At 44.7% G+C, this 24,787-nt stretch overlaps 1 protein-coding gene across 1 annotated transcript in view; it reads left to right on the top strand.

Moving 5' to 3' along the window:
* The window catches only part of TBX15 (T-box transcription factor 15), a 92,541-nt gene extending 83,052 nt beyond the window's left edge, over positions 1-9,489 (top strand). Inside the window, exon 8 of the mRNA XM_081894268.1 lies at positions 8,472-9,489. Within this exon, the coding sequence (XP_081750394.1) occupies positions 8,472-9,256 (785 nt within the window). The 3' untranslated portion in view covers positions 9,257-9,489. The remainder of the gene's footprint in view (positions 1-8,471) is intronic.
* Positions 9,490-24,787: the final 15,298 nt, after the last annotated feature.

The raw sequence follows: 24,787 nt of genomic DNA on the forward strand, positions 1-24,787 counted from the left end.
TGGCTATATTAACAGACATTTTGAAAGGCATCCTAATATCTCCTCTGAAGGCAAAATGGGGAGAAAATGTGGGCAGTGATTTACCAAGGACAGATGCCAGAATATAGGTTTTTCCTCAGGTTGAATAAGAGTTGGACTGAATCCAGGAATGCCGGCTTAGTCCCAGTGAATGGCCCTGTTGCCTAAATTTTTGAGTGTCCAGCTTCTTCATGGGGAATTTTGTGGGTGCCTGGGCAGGGCTCCAGGGAGTTGGCACCTATGCCCGAATGCATCTGTTGTGGCCCATATACTGTGGAACCAAAAGGGGCGCGGGTGGCGCTGTGGTCTAAACCACTGAGCCTCTTTGGCTTGCCGATCAGCAGGTTGGCGGTTCAAATCCCTGTGACAGAGTGTGCTCCCATTGCTCTGTCCCAGCTCCTGCCAACCTAGAAATTTGAAAGCACGCCAGTGCAAGTAGATAAATAGGTACCACTGCGGTGGGAAGGTAAACAGCATTTCCGTGCGCTCTGGTTTCCATCATGGTGTTTCGTTGCACCAGAAGCAGTTTAGTCATGCTGGCCACATGACCTGGAAAATTGTCTGTGGACAAATGCCGGCTCCCTCAGCCTGAAAGCGAGATGAGCCCCACAACCCCATAGTCGCCTTTGACTAGACAACCATCCAGGGGCCCTTTCCCTTTCCCTTGTACCTTACTGTTGAACCCCACCCTGCAGAGCACTGCGGAGGATTCTGGACATTCTTGGATTTTCCAGAGCAATGCCAAAATTTATTGGACCTCACAGTTTCTCTGTGTGAAATAAGAATGTGACTTATGTAGAACGTATCTAATAATCTCCAGTGGCTGCACAGAGGAAGGGAAGGATGATGGCGGTGAGGAAGTGACATGTGGGTATAGCTTGTCCATTATTATTTTTAAAAATGATTTTATTGTTCACACTTTTTGAAACAAAGAGATAAATTTGGGACAACCAGGGAATTTGATAATAGATTAAATGTCGTTGCAGCAGGGAACTAAATCAGCCCTAAGCACAACCAGAACCTTGTTTCTAAGATGCCAATATGCCTACCCTATGACTACAGGACAGGACTATTTTGCAGAAGGGTTCCATTTCAGCCCCGTTCCGCCCCCTGTTCTGCCCCGCATTCTGTCTTCTTCCCGGTCAAAAAGGACCTCCACAATGGCAATTGTTCATCAGTTGGACGTGTCTAAATATTGCCGCCTGTACTAAAATGGATTGTAAAATCAGCTCCTTGATGATATTCTCATTATGGCATCCCTAAAAAACCTTCCAAGGAACGCTGAGGTTCCCTGAGCAATGGTTTTAACTTGCGTACAACAGCACATCATGTTCTGTGTGTGACTGCTTGTTTGATTTTTAAAGGCTTGCTCATCAATAACATTACTGAGCAAGCAAGTGGCATTTTGCCGGACCAGGACATCGCGTCTTTCTCCTAAGAAAGCTGCCAACTCTCTGGCCGAAAGAGAGCAGGAAAATGACAGGTGCAAAAGACCTTCTGTAGAATCCTGTTTGCTTTACAGAAAAGGAAGCATCTAGCTGGTTTAAACCAATAACCAGGCTTTACCCAGCTTTTTAAAAAAGCAGCCAAAATAATAGAGATACACTTCAAAACATAAGGGCTCTGGAAGAGCTGAACTCTTTACGAATGACGTCACCGACACTGAGCTTGGGACGAAGCAGGTTTGAGATTAATTAAATGCACATGGCAATGAGATGTTATGGACTGGGGAGAGCCAAAAAACTATTAAACACTTTAAATGTTTTGGGGGTATTTTTGAAACCAAGTTGAACCCGATCCAGGTTCTCATTATTAAAAATATTTGGCTCTGGTTCTTGACTTTAATGAAGAACATTTAGGGAGGGAGAAGAGTTCCAGTAACTCTGTACTATGTCATTTTCCAAGAGTGCAGAAGCTGTTGCTGGCTCCTAGACACAATTCTTTTTCTCAAACAACACAGATAGGAGATGCGAACAATGGCTCTGTGGGCAGAGGGTTTGCCAAAACTCATTAACCCCAGCCCCAGCCTTACAAATACGTAGCAACTAGTTTAGAATCCTTCACTTTGAAGCACAAACAATTGAGAATAATTACTTGTTGTTGTTTAGTGGTTTAGTCGTGTCTGCCTCTTTGTGACCCCCTGGACCAGAGCCTCCCGCAGTTTGGTCAAACTCATGTGGGTAGCTTCGAGAACACTATCCAACCATCTCGTCCTCTATCGTCCCCTTCTCCTTGGGTCCTTCATCTTTCCCAACATCAGGGTCTTTTCCAGGGAGTCTTCTCTTCTCATGAGGTGGCCAAAGTCTTGGAGCCTCAGCTTCAGGATCTGTCCTTCCAGTGAGCACTCAGGGCTGATTTCCTTCAGAATGGAGAGGTTTGATCTTCTTGCAATCCATGGGACTCTCAAGAGTCTCCTCCAGCACCAGAATTCAAAAGCATCAATTGTTCGGCAATCTGCCTTCTTTATGGTCCAGCTTTCACAAACGACTGAGAAAAATTACTATCCTCAGGTAATTCTCAGTTTGTGACAAGCAGGTTTAGTTGTCCAGTGCTGTGGCATCCATGAGTGCATTGAGCCCTTTTCACACTGCAATGGGAGTAGGACCAAGACATTGGGTAGTTTTGCCTCCAGCAGGGAATCTTCATCTCTCTGATTTGTATCCTGCTCTTCCTCCAAGGAGCCCAAATCAGGGAACCTTAAGGCTTGCCCAAATTTTATCCTCATAACAACCCTGGGAGCTAGTCCAGGCTGAGAAAACCATGGCTGGCTCAAGTTTACACTGTGGGCTTCATGGACTAAACAATAATGATGATGATGATAATTTATTATTTATACCCCACCCATCTGGCTAGGTTTCCCCAGCCACTCTGGGCAGCTCCCAACAGAATAATAATAATAATAAAGCGATAAAACATCTAAAAACTTCCCTATACAGGGCTGCCTTCAGATTACTTCTAAAAGTCAGATAGTTATTTCCTTGACATCTGATGAGAGGGCATTCCACAGGGCGGGTGCCACTACCGAGAAGGCCCTCTGCTTGGTTCCCTGTAGCTTCACTTCTTACAGTGGGGGAACTGCCAGAAGGCCCTTGGAACTGGACCTCAGTGTCTGGGCTGAATGATGGGGGTGGAGATGCTCCTTCAGGTATACTGGGTCGAGGTATACTGGGCCGAGCAAGGACTTAGAGCCAAGTATATTTAGCCAAATCTAATTCTTTTGCCCTTCTGGCTCTCCAAAGCACATTGCTGGCCTTCCTTCTGCACATACATATGCCTGTCACAGTGATGGGTATTTCGCAAGTGTTTTATAATTCCCAGGTTATATGTGTAATGGCTCCAATTTGTGACCTTCTGTAATCATCTGGTGGAAAATTCCATGCACGGTGTGTACAGGAAATGTGGGGGCTGAATGCCAGCGACTTCCAAATCCAATACTCAGCATTCTGTGGATAATTGCTGAAGGAATGTCAGCCTGAAGGGAACTGATAAGCATCAGCTACTGCTTTTGTGAACCTTGCTGATTCCTCTGGTCACATGGGATTGCACCTGCTGGGTTTGATGAGGTTAGAGGAAAAGGCATGGATGGTTGCAGTGTAATTTCTTGCACTTCCACTGGTGTGCAGAAGGAAAGGGGAAACTCTGTCTCTTGCTCTTCTTAGAGGTTCTCTAGCATTGTCCAGAATGGGACTCCCCATTGTGAAGTTCCCTTTCCTGGATCTCAGGTTTGACGTAGACAATAACTTGGAAGTGGTACGATCAGACACAGCACCCTCCCTAGTGTACATGCTTCTTTCTTTTGTACTTCTGCTTTCCTTCTGACATATATAATTTTCATGATTTGAAATGCTAAAAAGCCAGCAGCCTAGCATCCCTGAACCCCACAAACTCTTGTGAACACAGGCAACAGTGGTTTGAGTGTATGGCCCATGCAGTTGTTGTTGTTTAGTCATTTAGCCGTGTCCGACTTTTCGTGACCCCCTGGACCAGAGCACGCCAGGCCCTCCTGTCTTCCACTGCCTCCCTCAGTTTGGTCAAACTCACGTTCATAGCTTCGAGAACACTGTCCCACCATCTCGTCCTCTGTCGTCCCCTTCTCCTTGTGCCCTCCATCTTTCCCAACATCAGGGTCTTTTCCAGGGAGTCTTCACTTGTCATGAGGTGGCCAGAGTATTGGAGTCTCAGCTTCAGGATCTGTCTTTCCAGTGAGCACTCAGGGCCGATTTCCTTCAGAATGGAGAGGTTTGACCTTCTTGCAGTCCATGGGACTCTCAAGAGTCTCCTCCAGCACCAGAATTCAAAAGCATCCATTCTTCGGCGATCAGCCTTCTTTATGGTCCAGCTCTCACTTCCATCCCCCATGCAGTAGACCATTCTAAAAATGTTGGTTTCTTTCAGTTCCTCACCCCCCCTCAATATTAAGCTTGGTTTGCCACATTTCCACTTCAGTTTGTGATTTTTATTTTTTATTTTTTTAAAAACCAAGTCCTTGTGAAAAAAACAGTCGGCATATTAGTACGTATTTTCCCAAATATACACATTTTTCTATGCAATTTTGGACAATACATGCTATTTTCCATCCTCTGTTCATTTTTGTATGGTTTTTTTGGTTGGAGGACTGCATCGCATAATTTGGAGAAGTGTGGAAGGATAGCGGCAGGGCTATTTTTCTAGAAAAAGAGGTGCCAGAACTCACCACGAATGTCTTCCTCGTTTTCTTACAATGGCACCCAGCTGAGAGGCGCCGGAACTGAGTTGTGGCAAGTACAGCTGAAAAAACTCTTGGATAGTTGTTTTTTGGTTCAAGTATTGTTTTAGGTACTGTGAATTACATTGGCTCATATTAAAATGTGAACAGATTCAAGTTTCTCCTCCATCCTTCACCATGAGTAACTCTTAGTCTTTCCTATAACTTTCAGAATACCTTGCTCACTGAATAAATGATCTGTGGCCAACACTTCACAGAGCACCTTACAGATAGGTAGCCGTGTTGGTCTGCCATAGTCAAAACAAAAAAAAAATTCCTTCCAGTAGCACCTTAAAGACCAACTAAGTTAGTTCTTGGTATGAGCTTTCGTGTGCATGCACACTTCTTCAGATACACAAGAGCACCTCAGTATGGATTCATTGTTTGATGCTCCTGAACAGACATGTCATTTCCTATTTTCAATTTGCTTCTTCAGGGCTTAATCCTGTGTGGTGTAGTGGTTAAGAGAGGCGGACTGGTAATCTGGTGAACCGGGTTCGCTTCCCCGCTCCTCCACATGCAGCTGCTGGGTGACCTTGGGCTAGTCACTCTTCTCTGAAGTCTTTCAGCCCCACTCACCTCACAGAGTGTTTGTTGTGGGGGAGGAAGGGGAAAGGAGATTGTTAGCCGCTTTGAGACTCCTTCGGGTAGTGATAAAGCGGGGTATCAAATCCTCCTCCTCCTCCTCCTCCTCTTCTTCTTCTTTTTTATTTTTGACAGGTTAACAGGACAGCAAGTCACAAGGTTCAGAAATTCAGAGGTACCAGCACTATCTTAGGTGCAAGTGTTTTGAACAGAAAGCTAGCTGGGTCTTGTATGCAAGATAATATACTGGAGACTTTATTAGAGGCAGCAAACATTTCACTTACCTCTGTGCAGTAATCTGGTTCTCATCCATGTCTTTGATCTGCCAGAGTCATCTGCAAAATATTTTTAACAAACATCATTATGAAGCCAATTTTCCCCTGCCATTATGTCAAAAGCCAGATACAACATCAATATGCTGGAGGGGAAATTGACATGTCACTAACAAAACATGTAGTAGAATCCTATCAGTGGCATGTGGAGAATATTACAGTCAAAGACCAGCTCAGAAAGCACAACTGGGACAGCTTTCACAAGAATAAAATATACATGTAAAGCAGTGTACAACAACAGCTTAAAGATGAAAATCTAAGATAAGTGCATATACACACAAAGACCTTAAAATTTGGGCTCCCATATAAATTGGCCCTGACACCTTGGAGGCCGACTTCGACTGTTTTCCTAGCGAACCAGACCACAAGACGCACCTAGTTTTTGGAGGAGGAAAACAATAAAAAAATATTCTGAATCCCAGAAGCCAGAACAGCAAGAGGAATCGCTGCGCAGTGAAAGCAGCAATCCCTCTTGCTGTTCTGGCTTCTGGGATAGCTGCACAGCCTGCATTCACTCCATAAGACGCACACACATTTCCCCTTACTTTTTAGGAGGGAAAAAGTGAGTCTTATAGAGCAAAAAATACGGTAATTTGTTTCGGGGGTGGTCTGGCCTGCAAATCTGCGCAAAGAATCTGGCGACCATCCAGGTCGTCTTGTGGGCTTTGCCTAAGAGGAGAAAATTGAGTTTAGACTTATCCGGAAGGTCAGCAAGCCTCACCAGCTGGGGGTCAATGGTATCTCTGCATACCTCATCATAAAAGGGACATCTAAAAAAGAAATGTTTGGGGTCTCCTATTTCCCTTAATGGGCAGGCACAAAGTCTCTGAGCATATGGGACTTTTCCAAATACTCCTTCCAAAACCGGCGAGGGCGAGGCCCAGCTTCTGGCTAGAGCAAAGGCCCTTCTGATGTTTCTTGATATGAGAAAATAGAGGTATGCTGCCAGGACCGCAACATACCCCTCATTTTCTACGATTACATAATCGGGGGGCCTCAAGCAGTCCTGTTGTCTCTGTGTGTCCATGATTCTTTGCCTGACCACAGATCTTGCTTGGCCCAGGCCCAAATTTAGAAGGGCTTGAGGAGCAAAGCCCAATTTCTGGAGAGTATTCAGAACTTCTGTCTGCCAGCCAGACTTGAACCGGTCGCATAGAATCAGTGGGGCTATTCCTCGGGGGAGCAGTTTCAGTGTCAGCTATTTATAGATTGATGTTAAACTAATATAAGTTTATGCCTAATGAATTTGCATTATCTTCCCTTGTCATCTCCCCTGTCCCTTTTCTTATCTGCTGTAAAATTATTGTTTTACAAAACTAGAAATAATGAACATACAGGTATGAATGCTATACAGGTCCACTGCAAAGTGGTCAGAATCTGGGCTCCCTGCTGACAGATTTACACCTCCCCTTGCAGAGGGCAGCTTCAACAGAAACTCAACTTGGAAATGCGAGAATGCATCCCAAAACCTCCTTATTGCAACAAGCCAATGGGGAACTGGTCAACTGACAAGTTATATCAACGTTCTTTTTGAGGAAGTCATATGGGATAACTAGAAGGAACGTGAAGACAGATATCACTTTATAAGTGTGGTGGAAGTAGTTCAGAACACATTAATTGTCTTCATGGCATTTGTTTTCACGGCGGCAAAGATGTGTCCAAAATTCCCTTCATGCTTAAAATGCTACATCTGTTTCCACCCATCTGCTTCATTTTACAGCGAGGTCAGAAGTAGGGGATGAAGAATTTGTCCATTTGGTTCTCTCATTCTCCCATTTTTCTAACCTTAAATCCACTTCTTCACATTTCTGGAGCAATTCATGAATTTTCCTTTTTACTTCCTTATGAAAATTCTCCAGCATTTTAGTGAGAATTTCTTCTGATAAGAACTGAGTGACAAGGAAGCAACCATGGGGTCCATTGTTAATCAAAGGCGTTTTTTCACTTGCAGATAGCACATATTTGGCAAAAGACCCCAGAGACTGTAAACAAAAGTAGGACAGAAACAGTTCCAGATTTATGTATAAGCTAAACAAGCTATAGCTTAGGGCCCCACTCTCTTGGCCCCCAAAAAAAATTACAGGGGAAAAACTGGATTACATTTCCAAAATATATAAAACCTACATACAGCAACAGTGTTTTGTGTTGTGTAGGCTCCTATGATGTAAGTGATGGGCCTGCCTGCTAGCCTGCTCCATAAAATACCACTGGTTTGCTCATTTCTATATATAGGGTGCCTACATTCTGCATGGACTGGTTGCATAGCAACAAGTGCAAATGGCTTTAGATACCCATGAGGTCCATAAATTGCTATATAGCATATATTCAACACAAAAAACTGACAATTTGTTGTTGACAAAGGAAAGCTGGACATATAAAGGGCCCCATTGCCTTCAATAGCTTAGGGCCTCATCAAACCTGTCAGGTGGTGGTGTGGTTGCTCGAGAGCAAACAGGCAAGGCTCCAACCTGTCTTTCCCAGGGGAGGGGGAGGGCAGGAAGGAAGGGGAATAAAAGATCAGGCTAAGTTCCAATTGAAAGCCAGGTGGAATAGCTCTGTCTTACAGGCCCTACAGAAGGAAGTTAAATCCTGCAGGGCCCTGGTCTCATGGGACAGAGCATTCCACCAGGTCAGAGCCACCACTGAGAAGGCCTTGGCACTGGTGGAGGATAGTCTGACTTCCTTAGGGCCTCTAAACTATGATTATTCATGGACCTTATTCATGATGATGATGCTTGGTGGTTGTTCTGCGTTATGCCTCAGAAATGTTTGTTGTCGCTTTTGTTTTCCAGGGGGCAGCACAGGAACTTCTCCCACCACATCCAGCACAGGGACCCCTTCCCCTTCGGCATCCTCTCACCTTCTCTCTCCATCATGCTCGCCGCCGGCCTTCCACTTGGCCCCCAACTCTTTCAATGTCGGCTGCCGGGAGAGCCAGCTATGCAACCTAAACCTCTCTGATTATCCTCCATGCGCAAGAAGCAACATGGCCGCCCTGCAGAGCTACCCAGGGTTGGGCGACAGTGGATACAACCGGCTGCAGAGTGGTGGTGCGTCTGCCACTCAGCCCTCTGAAAACTTCATGCCTCAGCGGACTCCATCTTTGATCTCAGGGATGCCGGCTCCTCCTTCGCTGCCCAGCAATGGCAAGATGGAAGCTTACGGTGGCCAGCTGGGGTCATTCCCGACTTCGCAGTTCCAGTATGTCATGCAAGCCGGCAATCCTGCCTCCACCTCATCTTCCTCACATATGTTTAGCGGCGGTCACATGCAACAGAGCTCCTACAATGCCTTTTCCCTTCACAACCCTTACAACTTGTATGGATACAATTTCCCAGCTTCTCCGAGGTTGGCAGGAAGCCCCGAGAAACTGGCCAACACCCAAAGCACTTTACTCTGCTCTTCACCTTCCAACGGGGCCTTTGGAGAGAGGCCATATCTGTCGACGGGAATGGATCATGGCATGCATGTGATCAGCCCTCCCGGCAACAGCCAACCCCCAGCCAACGCTTGCGATAATAGACAATACGGGGCTGTCCCAGGGTCCTCTTCACAAATGTCAGTGCACATGGTTTAACTGGTGCTTGGAGTCACCACCTTGGTCGACAGTGAGTGAGGATCTCGTCATTTCTATTGGAGATCCCATCCCTGTTGCTTTACAACTTTTGAAAAAGGACTTGTTTGTGAACAATGAATGGAAACACAAGCCATCCTTAGCTAAACCCCAAAGAACCTGATAGCAGCAGACTGGAATCAAGACCGTCATGCAACTGAGTGGCTTCTGTTCCTAATGGATTTTTAAAAAATAAAATTAACAAAGGAAATGGCATTGTTTGCAGAAAACCTGGGGTGGGGTGGGGAGACCTATATAGTATATGCATTAACTATCTGAACTTGGTGCGAACTGTTCACAACAGAGGAAGTCCAGTGTGGGTGTGCTGTTCCTTCTGTTTCCCAGCTGCAAGCAACAAGACTTCGTTCCCTAGATCTGCACTGCCAGTAAGAGGCCCTTGTAACCTCACCATCTTTCCCTATCTTGTCACCTACAGTCATTATGCTGAATCTACAGCTTTCTCTCGCCCACTGTAGGAAAAGAACATTGTGTTTGAAGTGGGCATTCTCTTCCTTGAGTAATTTTTTTGGGTGTTCTTGCTGTTGGGGGCCTTTCACTCTCCCTAGACGACAATAAATTTCCTAGCGAAAGCATGCCATCGAAAACAGGGCGAGGGAGGATTTAAACCATTAAAAAAGGTTTTCTTTAACTTTGCAGGGAAAGACATGCTTGGTAGCAGGATTCCGTGTTGAAAATGCTGCGTAAGGGGAAACGGCGTTTACCGTATTGTTTTGTGTATAAGACACCCCATGTATAAGACGGCCCCTATTTTTTTTAACCCAAAATTAAGAAATTAAGGTTTTTAGCTTTTTATTGGGGGGGGGGGAGGTCACTACTGCCAATTGCTCACCTGCCTGCCCGCCACTGCCGATCGCTTGCCACAGCCACTGCCGATTGCACACCTCGCCGCAGCCGCCAATTTTCTGTCCTCTCGCCACCACCACCAGTCCACCCGCCCACTTGCCGCAGCCACCAATTGCCTGGCCAATTGCCACAGCCACAGCCAATCACCAGCGGGCCTTGCCGCAGCCATCAATCACCCACCCACTCGCTGCTGCCAATCTCCTACTTGCTGCTGCCATTAATCGCACGTCCCCCTTCTGCATTCACTATTTGTGTATAAGACGCCGCCCAATTTTTGCCTATTTTTTAAAGCAAAAAGCACCGTCTTATACACAGAAAAATACGGTAATTGTACGTACGTTCGGTGCCTTTGAGCTATTGATAGCCTAAGTAACTTTAGCAAAGCCATAGCAAGGCATGCTTAAAATATATATCACTCAGAGGAGTCAACTGGAAGGGAAGGAAGTCTGCAGACTGTGATAATGTCGAATGACAAGTTCTGTAAGAGGCTAGGCCTGTTCTGTGAAAGTATGCAGCCTAACCCTAGCCTTCTTGCATGTACCAGGGAAGCAGTGAAAGCTACTTATTAACATCAGGGGCAAGTCTTCTTATCCCCTGCCCAGCTTGCCAGTTGAACCATCAAGTCATGGCCAATTTTCTTTCTTTCTAAAGTACTGTTTTCTTCTGGTTTTACTTTTCCTTCAGCTCCTTTAAAAGTAAGCAAACGATTCTGAGCACGTGCTAAGAAGTTTTAAAGTCGTGTGGAAGTCCAAACGCCGAGCAACAAAATACAGAAATTGCAGTATAGAGATTTGTTTTGATGTGTTGTAGATAAATGTATTTATGTCTCTAGCGTGTGGGGGAGGGAGGGGAATCAATATTATGAATATTAAAAGAGGGTAATAAATGGGTATGTAAAATATATATTAAGAAAGAAAATGTATAAAGATTTGCCCTCTGCAGGGGACTCTGTTTGTAGGTGCCAAGCACATGACTGATGCAAAATAAACCTTTGTTCCTTTTGTGTTTTGTCTGTCTGGAAATAATGCAGGCGTCCAGTTCCAGAGTGCTGGGATGCTTTTACCTAATTCATCCTCCCTTCCCCTTTTGATTTTTTAAAAAGGCAGCTTTTAAATACAGCTGCCAAACACCTCTATGGTTGGGTGGGTTTCATACCATTCAAATGGACCTTCTCTGGGCATAAAAGGTAAAGGGACCCCTGACCATTAGGTCCAGTCGTGACCGACTCTGGGGTTGCGGCGCTCATCTCGCTTTACTGGCCGAAGGAGCCGGCGTACAGCTTCCGGGTCATGTGGCCAGCAGGACTAAGCTGTTTCGGGAAACCAGAGCAGTGCACGGAAACGCTGTTTACCTTCCCGCCAGAGTGGTACCTATTTATCTACTTGCACTTTGACGTGCTTTTGAACTGCTAGGTGGGCAGGAGCAGGGACCGAGCAATGGGAGCTCACCCCGTTGTGGGGATTCGAACCGCTGGCCCTCTGATCTGCAAGTCCTAGGCTCTGTGGTTTAACCCACAGTGTCACAATTCCAGCCATAAAGCAGAATTCTCTTCGTAACAGAACATCAGATCAGAGCAATTTACAGGGTTGGAAAAGGCCATTAAAATGATGTTTTCTCTTCCAGGACAATCTTCTGCATGAAGAATGGGAGCTGTGCGCTAGCAGATGTGCGGTTGCGCAGCTCCTATTAATTTCACAGAACAGGAGAACTGACAGTGCACCTATTCTTTCTATGACTGGGTGGATGGACCAGTAGATAGGCCAAATTCATAGTCATTTGTCTGTAAAAGTACAGGGAAGCTGGCGTTGAGGTGGGCAATCAGGAAACCAGTTAAGGCAACTGCTTTCAAAGAAATAAGAGCAGCATCTAAGTTGAAATAATTTGTAAGAGAAAAGATTGCTGAATATTTGGATTTGAATATCTATACAGTGGAAGCTTGGTTCTTGAACAGGTTAGTTGATGAACAAATCGGCTCCCGAACGCTGAAAACCCAGAAGTAAGTGTTCTGGTTTTTGAACATTTTTCAGAAGCCGAACATCCAACGCGGCTTCCGCTTGAGTGCAGGAAGCTCCTGCAGCCAATCAGAAACCGTGCCTTGGTTTCCGAATTTTTCAGAAGTCGAACGGACTTCCGGAATGGATTATGTTCAAGAACCAAGGTACCACTGTATTATAATTGACTGAGCACTTGGTAATAAGGTCTAAGTTTATAACATGCACTTTATATATTATAAAGCACTTATCCATACTGTTTAGTGGATACTGCAAGGTGGTGTACAGAAATCATAAAGCAACAGATGACATTTAAAACAGCATAAAGCCAAAATACAAACATGCATAACAAGACAATATCCACTCCAGCAGAGCATCCTCCATAGCTGGTGATTTGTGCCAATTCAATGTAAATGGCCCAGAGATGCTTGAGCAAACAGATATGCTGAAAGCACAGAACAGTCAGTTCACTCCATATTTCCAAGGGAAGGTTGTTCCACATGGTGGGTGCCACCACCTTAAAGGCCCTCTTCCAAATGGTCGCAAAATGGGTTTCTGAATGCTGTGGCACTTCCAAGAGGTTCTGAGAATATGACTGGCTAACATGAAAAAGAAAGCACACACAAATCCAGCCATCAGGAATTAAGGAGAGGAATGGAAGGTTTTGGTGCTATGACAACATGTCTCCAGCCCCTTAGGAACCTCTCTTTGGGAATCTATTCCATGTCCGGGAAGCTGTGTCTGTGAAGGATGCAACAGAAGGGTAAAAATGTTAGGAAAAAAGGGTGAAAATAAAATAATCAACACACACACTGTCTTGTTGTGGTGCTGATTCTGGGATGGAAATCTAGACTGGTGAACCTTGCCATGTGTTTGCACCAGTTAATTGCAGCCCATACCTACATGGGATAAGTAATAATAAAAAATAATTTTATTATTTATACCCCACCCATCTGCTGCAGCCACTCTGGATGGCTTCTAACACATACTAGAACATCAAACATTAAAAACTTCCTGATACAGGACCTGCCTTCAGATGTCTTCTAAAAGTTGTGTGGTTCAGTATCTCCTTGACATCTGATGGGAGGGTGTTCCACAGGGAGGGCACCACTGCCAAGAAGGCCCTCTGCCTGGTTCCCCATAACCTCACTTCTCACAGCGAGGAAACTGCCAGAAGGCCCTTGGAGCTGGACCTCAGTGGATGCCATGTCAGAGCACCACATAGAAGCATTTAGTGAGTGTCACCTAGGACGGTGGGTGGGTGGGTGGAGGAGAAATTAGATCATTCTCCATTTGGGAGGGGAACTTGTCCTGGTGGGATTCATGCAAAGAAGGCTGGAGTAGTTGAACCTTAATTGAACTACTTGATCCACTCAGTATCACACAGTACTTACTAGCTCATGCTTTGACTGTTTGGAGATACTGAGTCTGCATTCTGCTTTATCTATTTAAAATAAGCCATTGGATCACAGGGATTCCAGCAAAAAAGAAAGTAGACCAAGTGAAGGCTGAATCAACGCAGCCGAAACTAGGAGATAAAATGGCAAGTGCCCAAAGAGATCCTTCAAGCCCAACCTTTGTTACAGAGCTACCCACAGTAGCTTCACACAGTAGATGGAAACGAAAGTAGCTGCTAGAGATGAATTCAAGGGGCTACTTGGTGCATCATTGCTCATAAGAAGGGCTGTGAACAAACTCATCATGACAAAAGGATGGATATAAAGATAACTTCTCTGTGCTAATATTCGGTTCTGCCTTCTCATGCTACTTATTCATTCATTCATTCATTCATTCATTCATTCATTCAATCAATCAATCAATCTATGCAACAGCCGCCATGTTTAAGTTATCCAAAGTCTTCATCAGTTACTCAGTGATGCTGCACATGCCCTGCCCCTCCCAGTCACTGCCAGTCAGCCCCTGCTTGGACATTTCTCATCTCACAGGTCCTTGACACGGGATCCCAAAGGACAGCTGCTAATGTTCTAACTCAAACACACGTCGTCCTTTCGCCCTCTGCAATGTTAACCACGTCTTGCGGCTACTGCCACGGGAATACTGCCACCCCAACAATAGACTTACTGGATTTTGAATTACAGATAGGTAGCCGTGTTGGTCTGCCATAGTCAAAACAAAAAAAAAAATTCCTTCCAGTAGCACCTTAAAGACCAACTAAGTTAGTTCTTGGTATGAGCTTTCGTGTGCATGCACACTTCTTTGGATTTTGAATGACACACATCAACCCGGTCTCTCTGTGTGATTTTGGCAGCAAAAAACAAGTCCACAAGGAAAGGGTTGATCGTTCCTCCCCCTGCTACTGCTGCTTGCAACTTCACTGCCAGCTCCTGGATGGTACCACTGACTAGACTTCATTGCAGGGTGGTGTACGCCATCCTTTTTTATTTTAAAACGTTTTTATACTTCTTAATCATTTCTAGGCATTGTGCATTTGCAAAAAGAGAAAATGAAACAATAAATGATCACAGGGTGGTTTGCACCATAAAAATGCAAAACGAGAACACAAAATGCATAATAAAAACAAAACAATACCCTCCCTCTCACAAACACATTTAAAAGGACATAGAATGCCCATCAGCCAAAGACTTGGCTATAGAGAAACATTTTCACCTGACGCCTAAAGATATGCAATGAAGGGGCCAGGTGAGCCTTCATGGGGAGAGCATTCCACAAGCAGGGAGGCACCACAGAAAAGACCCATTCTCATGATCCTACCCTCCAGGCCTCTTGCAGAGGAGGCACACAAAGAACGGACTCAAATGATGATGATGTTGGTCATAGGGTCCGGGTTGGTTCATATGGGGGGAGGCGGTCCTTGAGATATTGCGGTCTATGAGTCCTGAAACAGGTCTTCTATTTTTCACTGAGACCCAATATTCTCTAAGAATGCAGAATGTCAGACAGCAGGGTAGTGCAGAAATGGGGAAAGTCCCTAAACTAGTTCCAGCAACAAACAGGCTTTTCAAATGGTGTGGCTGGCATCGCTGAAACTTGCTGAGTGTCAATATCAGCTTGTGATTCGATGACCGATCCCCACTTGGGGAATAAAGACACGTGAACACAGTATATTAGGTTAATGGGCAAGAAAAGGCCGCAACTTTATTGATTACAGCATGTGAGACGGTATTGGCTTAGGCATTGGACCATTGAGATTAGACTCCACCCACTCAGTGAGGGGTGAGTCTGAAGAGGGGTTAACCACCAGTCGGGGGAGCCTGTTGATGCTAATACAACTATAAACTCTCCCTTGATGTCCCCGAGGGTCGTGCCATGCCCCCCCCGCCACACAGGCATCGGACAGGATCCACGACCGCCGGATTCCTTTAACGAAATACCCAAAATTTAAGGGTAGGCAATGGCCACAGCTAGCCCTCCCAAGCACCAACGACATATTCCAATGCCTAACCGCCACCCGAGCCCAAACGGCTTGCCGCCAATACCCTCACAGCTGCAACCGATTCCTAAGACTATTGGTTATGTTAGCAAGCCAAATGTCGTTTCCCCGATCTGAGAGATGAACGCCGTCATCCTGGAATAGGCTCTGGTTGCCAATCCAGACATCGTCATGCGGATATCGTCAGGGCTTTTCAAATGGTGCGGCTGGCATCGCTGAAACTTGTTGACTGCAGTCGCTGAGGGTCAATGTCAGCTTCCGATGTGTGAGCCCATCAGCAGAACAACTGTAAGCTCAATTCCAGGGGGGAACCCCATAGCAACAAAGTTTATTAGTCTGTTGGATAGTTAATTTCCGAATTTCACCGGGGAGTTCGAACTATGTTGTTCTAAATCCTGGAAAGTGTTCTCAAGGGACCAATTCTGTATGTGCAGGGAAATGGCCGGGGGGGGGGTCTCTCTTCAATTGTTCCATGACAAGGCAACATGACTAAAGACTCCATTGAGCCTCACTGTATATGTCAGTGTATATCTTCAGTTGCAGTTCAATTGAAGTTGAGTGTAATGCCCAGAAATACTCTCCATTCGCCCAGCTGTAATATCTATATTTCCCCTTCATCAGTTGCTGCTACAATTGCACCGCTGGGAGATTCTTAAATTCAGTTTTCTGCTACTATTATTCATTCCCCCCCGCATTTTAACAGCTAAAATAGAACATGATTATTTATGATGTCTAAATATCTCGCTCTAATGTTTCTCCCAGGCTAGGAAAGGAAACGGGAGCCATGAAGATTTCAGTGAACCACAGCTGCCTATGGCGCTCCCACCAAACCCCATACATCTAGGGGAACTCTACCTTCACAAGCAGCTCGGCCATTTTCTCCAAACATAGGCAGAGATTTTAGGATAAAGAAGAAGAAAAAAGCACCAGCGGCAGCATTGGCTGTCTCCGTTGTATCTTGATATATAAACGTTTATAGTACTGCAATACCCTTTGATAAATTGCCCATCACTTCACAACTACCCAGTTTCACTTCCCCTTTAACATTCAGTGTTTTGCCACATCAACTGATGACAAAGTAACTCTACAAGATAAGGGACGCAGGTGGCGCTGTGGTCTAGACCACTGAGCCTCTTGGACTTGCCGATTGGAAGGTCAGCGGCTCAAATCCCCATGATGGAGCGAGCTCCCGTCTCTCTGTCCCAGCTCCTGCCCACCTAGCAGTTTGAAAGCACGCCAGTGCAAGTAGATAAATTGGTACCACTGTGGTGGGAAGGTAAATGGCGTTTCCGTGCGCTCTGGTTTCTGTTGTGCCAGAAGTGGTTTAGTCCTGCTGGCCACATGACCCAGAAACCTGTTCGTGGACAAACGCTGGCTCCCTCGGCCTGAAAGCGAGATGAGCGCTGCAACCCCATAGTCAACTTTGACTGGACATAACTGTCCAGGGGTCCTTTGCCTTTTTTTTTTTACAATACAAGAACAGAAGGGAAAAGGAAGAAATGCAACTGTATGTCAAACAGAGCAGAGCTGAACCTAGTTACCAAATTTTGTGTTCATTCTCATGTGTCCGTGTGTCCGTGTGTGTGGTATTTTCAGCCATTTTTAACACTTGCAGACATAGTATTCAGTTGGTTAGAGCGTGGTACTGATAATGCCAAGGTTGCAGGTACAATCCCTGCCGGGGACAGCTGCATAGCAGGGGGTTGGACAAGATGACCCTCAGGGTCATTTCCAACTCTACAGTTCTATGATACTCATTCAAATGGGTTCTGGTTCTGTTCTTTTGGCTTCTGCTGCTCACCCGCACTATACATTTGAACCAAACAGTCATGGCTTCCCCCAAAGAATATTGGGAAGTGTAGCTTGCCAAGGGTTCTCAGAGTTGTAAGGATACTCCTATTCCTCTCACAGGGCTGCTGTTCTCAGAGTGGTTCAATAATTCATTTGTATGAGAAGCTGCCGTCCTGAAATATATTAGTGTAACTCAGTTGGATTAAACTGGGTTGTTGTTTAGTAATTTAGTCGTGTCCGACTCTTCTTGACCCCCTGGACCAGAGCATGCCAGGCACTCCTGTCTTCCCGCAGTTTGGTCAAACTCATGCTGGTAGCTTCGAGAACACTATCCAACCATCTCGTCCTCTGTCATCCCCTTCTCCTTGTGCCCTCCATCTTTCCCAACATCAGGGTCTTTTCCAGGAAGTCTTCTCTTCTCATGAGGTGGCCAAAGTATTGGAGCCTCAGCTTCAGGATCTGTCCTTCCAGTGAGCACTCAGGGCTGGTTTCCTTCAGAATGGAGAGGTTTGATCTTCTTGCAGTCCATGGGACTCTCAAGAGTCTCCTCCAGCACCAGAATTCAAAAGCATCGATTCTTCGGCGATCAGCCTTCTTTATGGTCCAGCTCTCACTTCCATACATCACTACTGGGAAGACCATGGCTTTAACTATACGGACCTTTGTCGGCAAGGTGATGTCTCTGCTTTTTAAGATGCTGTCTAGGTTTGTCATTGCTTTTCTCCCAAGAAGCAGGCGTCTTTTAATTTCGTGACTGCTGTCACCACCTTCAGTGATCATGGAGCCCAAGAAAGTAAAATCTCTCACTGGGTTACACTGATATATTTCAGGATGGCAGCTTCACATACAGTGGTACCTCTGGTTAAGAACTTAATTCGTTCTGAAGGTCCGTTCTTAACCTGAAACTGTTCTTAACCTGAGGTACTATTTTAGCTAATGGGGCCTCCCACTGCCGCTGCATGCTTTCTGTTCTCAGCTTGAAGCAAAGTTCTTAACCCGAGGTACTATTTCTGTGTTAGCTGAGTCTGTAACCTGAAGTGTATGTAACCTGAAGCATCTGTAACCTGAGGTACCACTGTACAAGGAGGCATCTGCTACCGGTCGAAGTACCACAGGAATTCTCAATTCTTCCTTATTTACAAGTATTTACATGTAACTTCCTTAGTTACAAGTTGTTGCTTAATAGAATCTTTGTGAAGACAAGCGAAAGAGTCGCAGTTGACTCTGTCCAGGCAGAGCGGTATTCTTTTCATACAGCTGTTGCTTTGCTAGCTTGCTATGCAGTGTCAAAGCCACAGCAGCACAGCCTACCACATTATTGGCACCATGGCAACATTTCTGAACCACCTGCTGCTCAATTGCTTCCCCATTCAGACTGCCAATGGACACCTAGTGGGGAATAATCCGCTGATTGGTTCTGCTCTGGAAATACAGTAATTATGAAGTTGCAAGCTATTAAGAGATCATGAGAAATGACTGCCAATTCTACATTAAAACATCACCATTAAATATATATATATATATATCACAGCTAACATTCTTGTTTATTCTTAAATAATTTAGGCTACAACCCTAGAAATACATACCTGGGAGTAAGTTCAAGGTGAGAAGTGGGCTCTTAAATTTATGCTACGTATGTATTGTTGTATTTATTATGTATTAATACTATTGTTGTATGTATTAAAAAGTAGAGACATCACCTTGCCAACAAAGATCCGTATAGTTAAAGCTATGGTTTTCCCAGTAGTGATGTATGGACGTGAGAGCTGGACCACAAAGAAGGCTAATCGCCGAAGAATTGATGCTTTTGAATTCTGGTGCTGGAGGAGACTCTTGAGAATCCCATGGACTGCAAGAAGTTCCAACCTCTCCATTCTGAAGGAAATCAGCCCTGAGTGCTCACTGGAAGGACAGATCCTGAAACTGAGGCTCCAAGACTTTGGCCACCTCATGAGAAGAGAAGACTCCCTGGAAAATACCCTGATGTTGGGAAAGATGGAGGGCACAAGGAGAAGGGGACGACAGAGGATGAGATGGTTGGACAGTGTTCTCGAAGCTACCAGCATGAGATTGACCAAACTGCGGGAGGCAGTGGAAGACTGGAGTGCCTGGCGTGCTCTGGTCCAGGGGGTCACGAAGAGTCAGACACGACTAAACAACAACAACAAATGTATTGTTGTTGTCACCCGTCTATCTCGGGAGACAAGGGAGGAGTGCGCCTTTGAGGTTGGAATCAAATTGTTGGGAAGTTACAGTGCCTGCTGTGGCTGTAGAAACAGATAGAGGAGAGACATGTGTTGTTGCAGCTGGGGCAAATGAAGGCATTTGTGCTGCTGCAGATGCACCATGGCATTTCTTCTCTCTGCACTCCTCCCGGCGGTCATTCCTCTTCTTGGTCACTGCTATGGATGCACAACCTGACTATCTGTCTCCAGGCACTGCAGTCGTCTGCAAGGAATTCCCGCCCTGCAGGGTTGATGTTATCAACTTTCATGTTATGTTTGTAGGCACCTTTGTAACGCAGAGTTGGTCTGCTAACTGACCTGGTGCCTGAAGCCAGTTCTTTGCAGAGCACATCCTCTGGGGATCCTGACATCTTCCATTCTGCGGACATGGACCAAGCCAGTGTAAACATTGCTGAGACAGGAGTGCGAACATGTTGGAATGTTGAGAGATGCCAAAAAAATCCTATTTGGCAAATCTCCCCTGGAAAGGCTAATGTTTGATGCAACTGGTCTGGGAAAATTAATGAGCAAATGCCTAGATTTGATTTCATCGGAACTGAGAGAAGATGGCGTCTGCCAGCAGCGAAATGACTTTTGGATTGATTCGGCATAAACACCAGCGTGTGAGGATATGCTGCAACAATAGGCTTACAAGCTGTAACAATAGAAGAGTCAAGCATGCAAAATTCACACAGAAGCGCATCATTGCTTACTTCAACTCGCCTGTGGAAACAACTCAGAGGCCATGAAAGAAGGAAGGTTAACAACAGGAAGATTTAAAGGAACTATTGGAAACTCAAGGCAGTAGAGATATAAGATGATCAGAGCCCCCCTGAATTTGAAGCATGGGAAGTCCCAATAAAAAATTATAATTGGGCAGAAAATTCGGACTATATGATATGTATTTGTATAATTTGGAATATTTAATGTGATTTGATTGGATTGTTAAAATGGAAAATTTAATAAAAATTAATTATTATTTTTTTAAAAAGAGAAATGCCCCAAATTGTCCTGATATGCAGTATATAAACAAAACTGGAGGTGATACTGAAAGGTACTTAGATAACTGGCAAAATAAATACCATATTTTTCACTCCATAAGAGCCACCTGACCATACAACACACCTAGTTTTTAGAGGAGGAAAACACGAAAAAAAATATTCTGAATCAAATGTTGTACTAAACTATTTAAAGCAGCAAAGCAGGTGACTCCTGTCCGCTTTGCTGCTTTAAAGCGAGCCGCGGAGGAGGGACGGACGGGAGCCATGGCTCCCCTACCTTCTCTCCTCTGTGTCTCACTTTCAAGCAGCAAAGTGGACAGGAGCCGTTTACACGCCCCTCCTCCGTGCAGCATTCGCTCCATAAGACGCACAAACATTTCCGCTTACTTTTCAGGAGGAAAAAAGTGTGTCTTATGGAGCGAAAAATACGGTACTTCTACCAAAAGAGCAGCTTGTTTTTTGTGGGAGGGGAATTAATCTGAAGGCGTGAGGAATTCAGGAAAAGCCAAATGATAAAACAGTCTCTTGAGATGTGTCAGTCTGGGCATGGGAAATAGTTTGAGACCTTGGTGGTCCCCGTTGTTGGTTTTAGTCTCATCGTCATAAGTTGTCCCATTAATGTCTTGTTTATCTTGGCACTCAAATGGATGTTTCTTTTCTAATATGACTGTGTTACTCACACCTTTCTTCACCATGGTGACTGTTCGCCATGTCATATTTTTGTGTTTTGAAAAAGCAACACCGAAAGGAGGCAAAATTTCCTTTATTGTGAAGATCAGCAGGAAACATTGGGTTATAGAGAACTAAGCCATACTCAAAGCAGGGGAGTCCTAGCAAGGCCCCTCCAGATTGGGAGGGGAGGGGCTCAGCCCCATCCCTGCATATATTTGGGGGGGGGGGAGTCCTGAGCTGTCCTCAGCCCCATAGAGTTGGCATCTGTGCACAGGAGTCTTGCTGCGGATCTTTCTCAAACACTTTTTGAAAGTTCAAGTACAGTGGTACCTCGGGTTAAGTACTTAATTCGTTCCAGAGGTCCGTTCTTAACCTGGAACTGTTCTTAACCTGAAGCACCACTTTGGCTAATGGGGCCTCCTGCTGCTGCCGTGCCACCGGAGCACGATTTCTGTTCTCATCCTGAAGCAAAGTTCTTAACCCAAGGTACTATTTCTGGGTTAGCAGAGTCTGTAACCTGAAGCGTATGTAACCTGAAGCGTATGTGCCCTGAGGTTACCACTGTACTAACAAGTTTCTACTGGATCACCGTTATCCACATGCTTAATGATATTCTCAAAGAACTTTAAAAGGTTAATGAGAACCTTTCGAGAATGCAAAATATATATATATATAATTGTGCTAATAAATTTTGGATAGATCTTGAGCAAGCTGCAATTAACAAAACGGAAAAATGCTTTGGGGACCTTGTAGGGCAGTAACCTAGGCAAATGAAACCACTTATGGAGGGTCACATTCCAATGATGAAATGTGTTTCACATTTTGAAAATAGGTGCTGTTGTGATACATGAAGTAGTAAATAGGGCATTTGAGATGTTTCCAGATTGGCCACTTGTTAACGAAGCAGAAGTAAAATGCCTTCCTAAGAGACTTATCTCACAAAACCCCGTGTGGTGCACTGGCCAGAAAGATAGACTAGAAGCTAGGAGACCAGGGTTCAAATCTCCACTTAGCCATGAAACTCAGCTGGTGACCCTGGGCCAGTCACCGTTCTCAGACCGAGGGCTTTTCCAGGCATGGTCTGCACTTTAAAGCTCCATGTCCCTACAAAAAAACCGCTCTTTAAAGCTGAATCAGAGCAAATGGCCATTTGAGTTTTTCACAGAAATTTGACTTTTCCCCTTTAAAGGGGCAATTTGAATTTTCCCCTTTAAAGAGTAGGTTTTCATGGAGAAAGCTCCAGAGTGGGGGGGGGGAGGAACCCAGACATTGAGCTTTTTTTGGGGGGGGGGAATAAATTTTATTAGGGTTTATAGAGAAAAATAAAAAACTTAATATCAATTTTCTTTTTTTTTTGCCATTTTCTATAAACAAAGATTATCTTCACTCCTCAAATCCAAATGTCACTATTTCTTTTTCCTGCAAAAAGTCCATGAGAGACTTCCAATGACTTTTCTCTGATTAAACATGTCAGCTTCGCCATCTCAGCTAAGTCCGTTAGTTGTAACAGCCATTCTTCCATTGTTGGCATGAATGGGTCCTTCCATCTTTGTGCATATAAAAGTCTTGCTGCCACAATCACATATCGCAACAAAGTTCTATAGACCCGAGACACTGAGCTTTAAAGTGGGGACCATGCCCGAACAGAGAGGTGGAAAGGTCAGTGTGGATGAGCCCTTTGTTAGACTTCCTAGCTCCACAAATACCCTATAATCAGAAAACGTGTTGCTATAAATCAGTTCCTTAAGAAGAGCAAATTCACAGGAGTCGGGAGTATCAGTAGCTCTGTTGTCAGAGATGCATCAAAAACAACCACAGCTCAGTGACAAGAGTGCTTGCTTTGAGAGAATAAAAATCTAGATCTAAACCTTGGTGATTCCTTTGATTTCTAGTAGCAGGGGCTCTGAATGACATCTACCCAAAGCCTTGGAGAGGTGTTGCTACTTAGTGTTGTTGTTGTTTAGTCGTGTCCACCTCTTCGTGACCCCATGGACCAGAGCATGCCAGGCACTCCTGTCTTCCACTGGCTCCTGCAGTTTGGTCAAACTCATGTTTGTAGCTTCGAGAACACTGTCCCACCATCTCGTCCTCTGTTGTACCCTTCTCCTTGTGTCCTCCATCTTTCCCAACATCAGGGTCTTTTCCAGAGAGTCTTCTCTTCTCATGAGGTGGCCAAGGTCTTGGAGCCTCAGCTTCAGGATCTGTCCTTCCAGTGAGCACTCAGGGCTGATTTCCTTCAGAATAGAGAGGTTTTATCTTCTTGCAGTCCATGGGACTCTCAAGAGTCTCCTCCAGCACCAGAATTCAAAAGCATCCATTATTCGGCGATCAGCCTTATTTATGGTCCACCTCTCACTTCCATACATCACTACTGGGGAAACCATAGCTTTAACTATACAGACTTTTGTTGGCAAGGTGATGTTTCTGCTTTTTAAGATGCTGTCTAGGTTTGTCATTGCTTTTCTCCCAAGAAGCAGGCGTCTTTTAATTTCGTGACTGCTGTCACCATCTGCAGTGATCATGGAGCCCAAGAAATTAAAATCTCTCACTGCCTCCATTTCTTCCCCTTATATTTGCCAGGAGGTGATGGGACCAGTGGCCATGATCTTCATTTTTTTGATATTGAGCTTCAAACTTTCTACTTAGTAGACTGAGTTTAATGAGATTAGCCAATATTCTGAAGTAGTTTCTTCTCATATTCATCCCTAGCATATTCTTTCTTTCTTTCTTTCTTTCTTTCTTTCTTTCTTTCTTTCTTTCTTTCTTTCTTTCTTTCTTTCTTTCTTTCTTTCTTTCGCGATCACTCATAGCTGAGTAAGTTTGTCATACATAAACACGGTTTTAAAAGTGAGTCCAAAAGTGACTGTGGAGGCCAGTTCTGGATCTACACATCCTTCCACAGTAGGGACATAGGTTTCCGGCCAGGAGTTGATCACAGTGAGAGTTTGCCAAAAGTGCCTTCCGCTTAGCGTGTTTCTCCCTTTTGTTCTGACTTCGAGCATCTTCAAAGTCCATGACACCGTTGGTAAAGGCTGTTCTCCAATTGGAGCACCTGCAGGCAAGTGTTTCCCAGTTGTTGGTGTTTATACTACATTTTTGAAGATGAGAGAGTCTTTGAACCTCTTTTGTTGACCACCAGCATTACACTTACCAGTTCCAAGTTCGGAGTGGAGTAGCTGTTTTGGAAGACGATAATCAGGCATCCTCATAACATGACCAGCAGCATATTAATAACCCCAGAGCTATAGAAAATAGAATGATTTGATCACTAGCTGAAACAAAACCGCAAGAACATTAAAATTCAAAATCAGCAAAGTTAATATAAAACAAACTTCTTTGCAAGGTAGCCTGAAAAATAGTGATTGCTATTTTTCAAATATTATCAAATATTATCAAATGCTGATGGCTACATGTCAGACGCTGCCAAGCGTTGATAGCCTGCATGTCCAAATGCTGATGGCTTTGAGCAACATATAGCCAGATGTGGACTGAACATTTGGAGAAGACTACAGGAATGACTACATCCCAGTAGTGATGTA

The sequence above is a fragment of the Podarcis melisellensis genome, assembly GCF_964234715.1.
Source record: "Podarcis melisellensis genome assembly, chromosome: 17".
NCBI classification, from domain to species: domain Eukaryota; kingdom Metazoa; phylum Chordata; class Lepidosauria; order Squamata; family Lacertidae; genus Podarcis; species Podarcis melisellensis.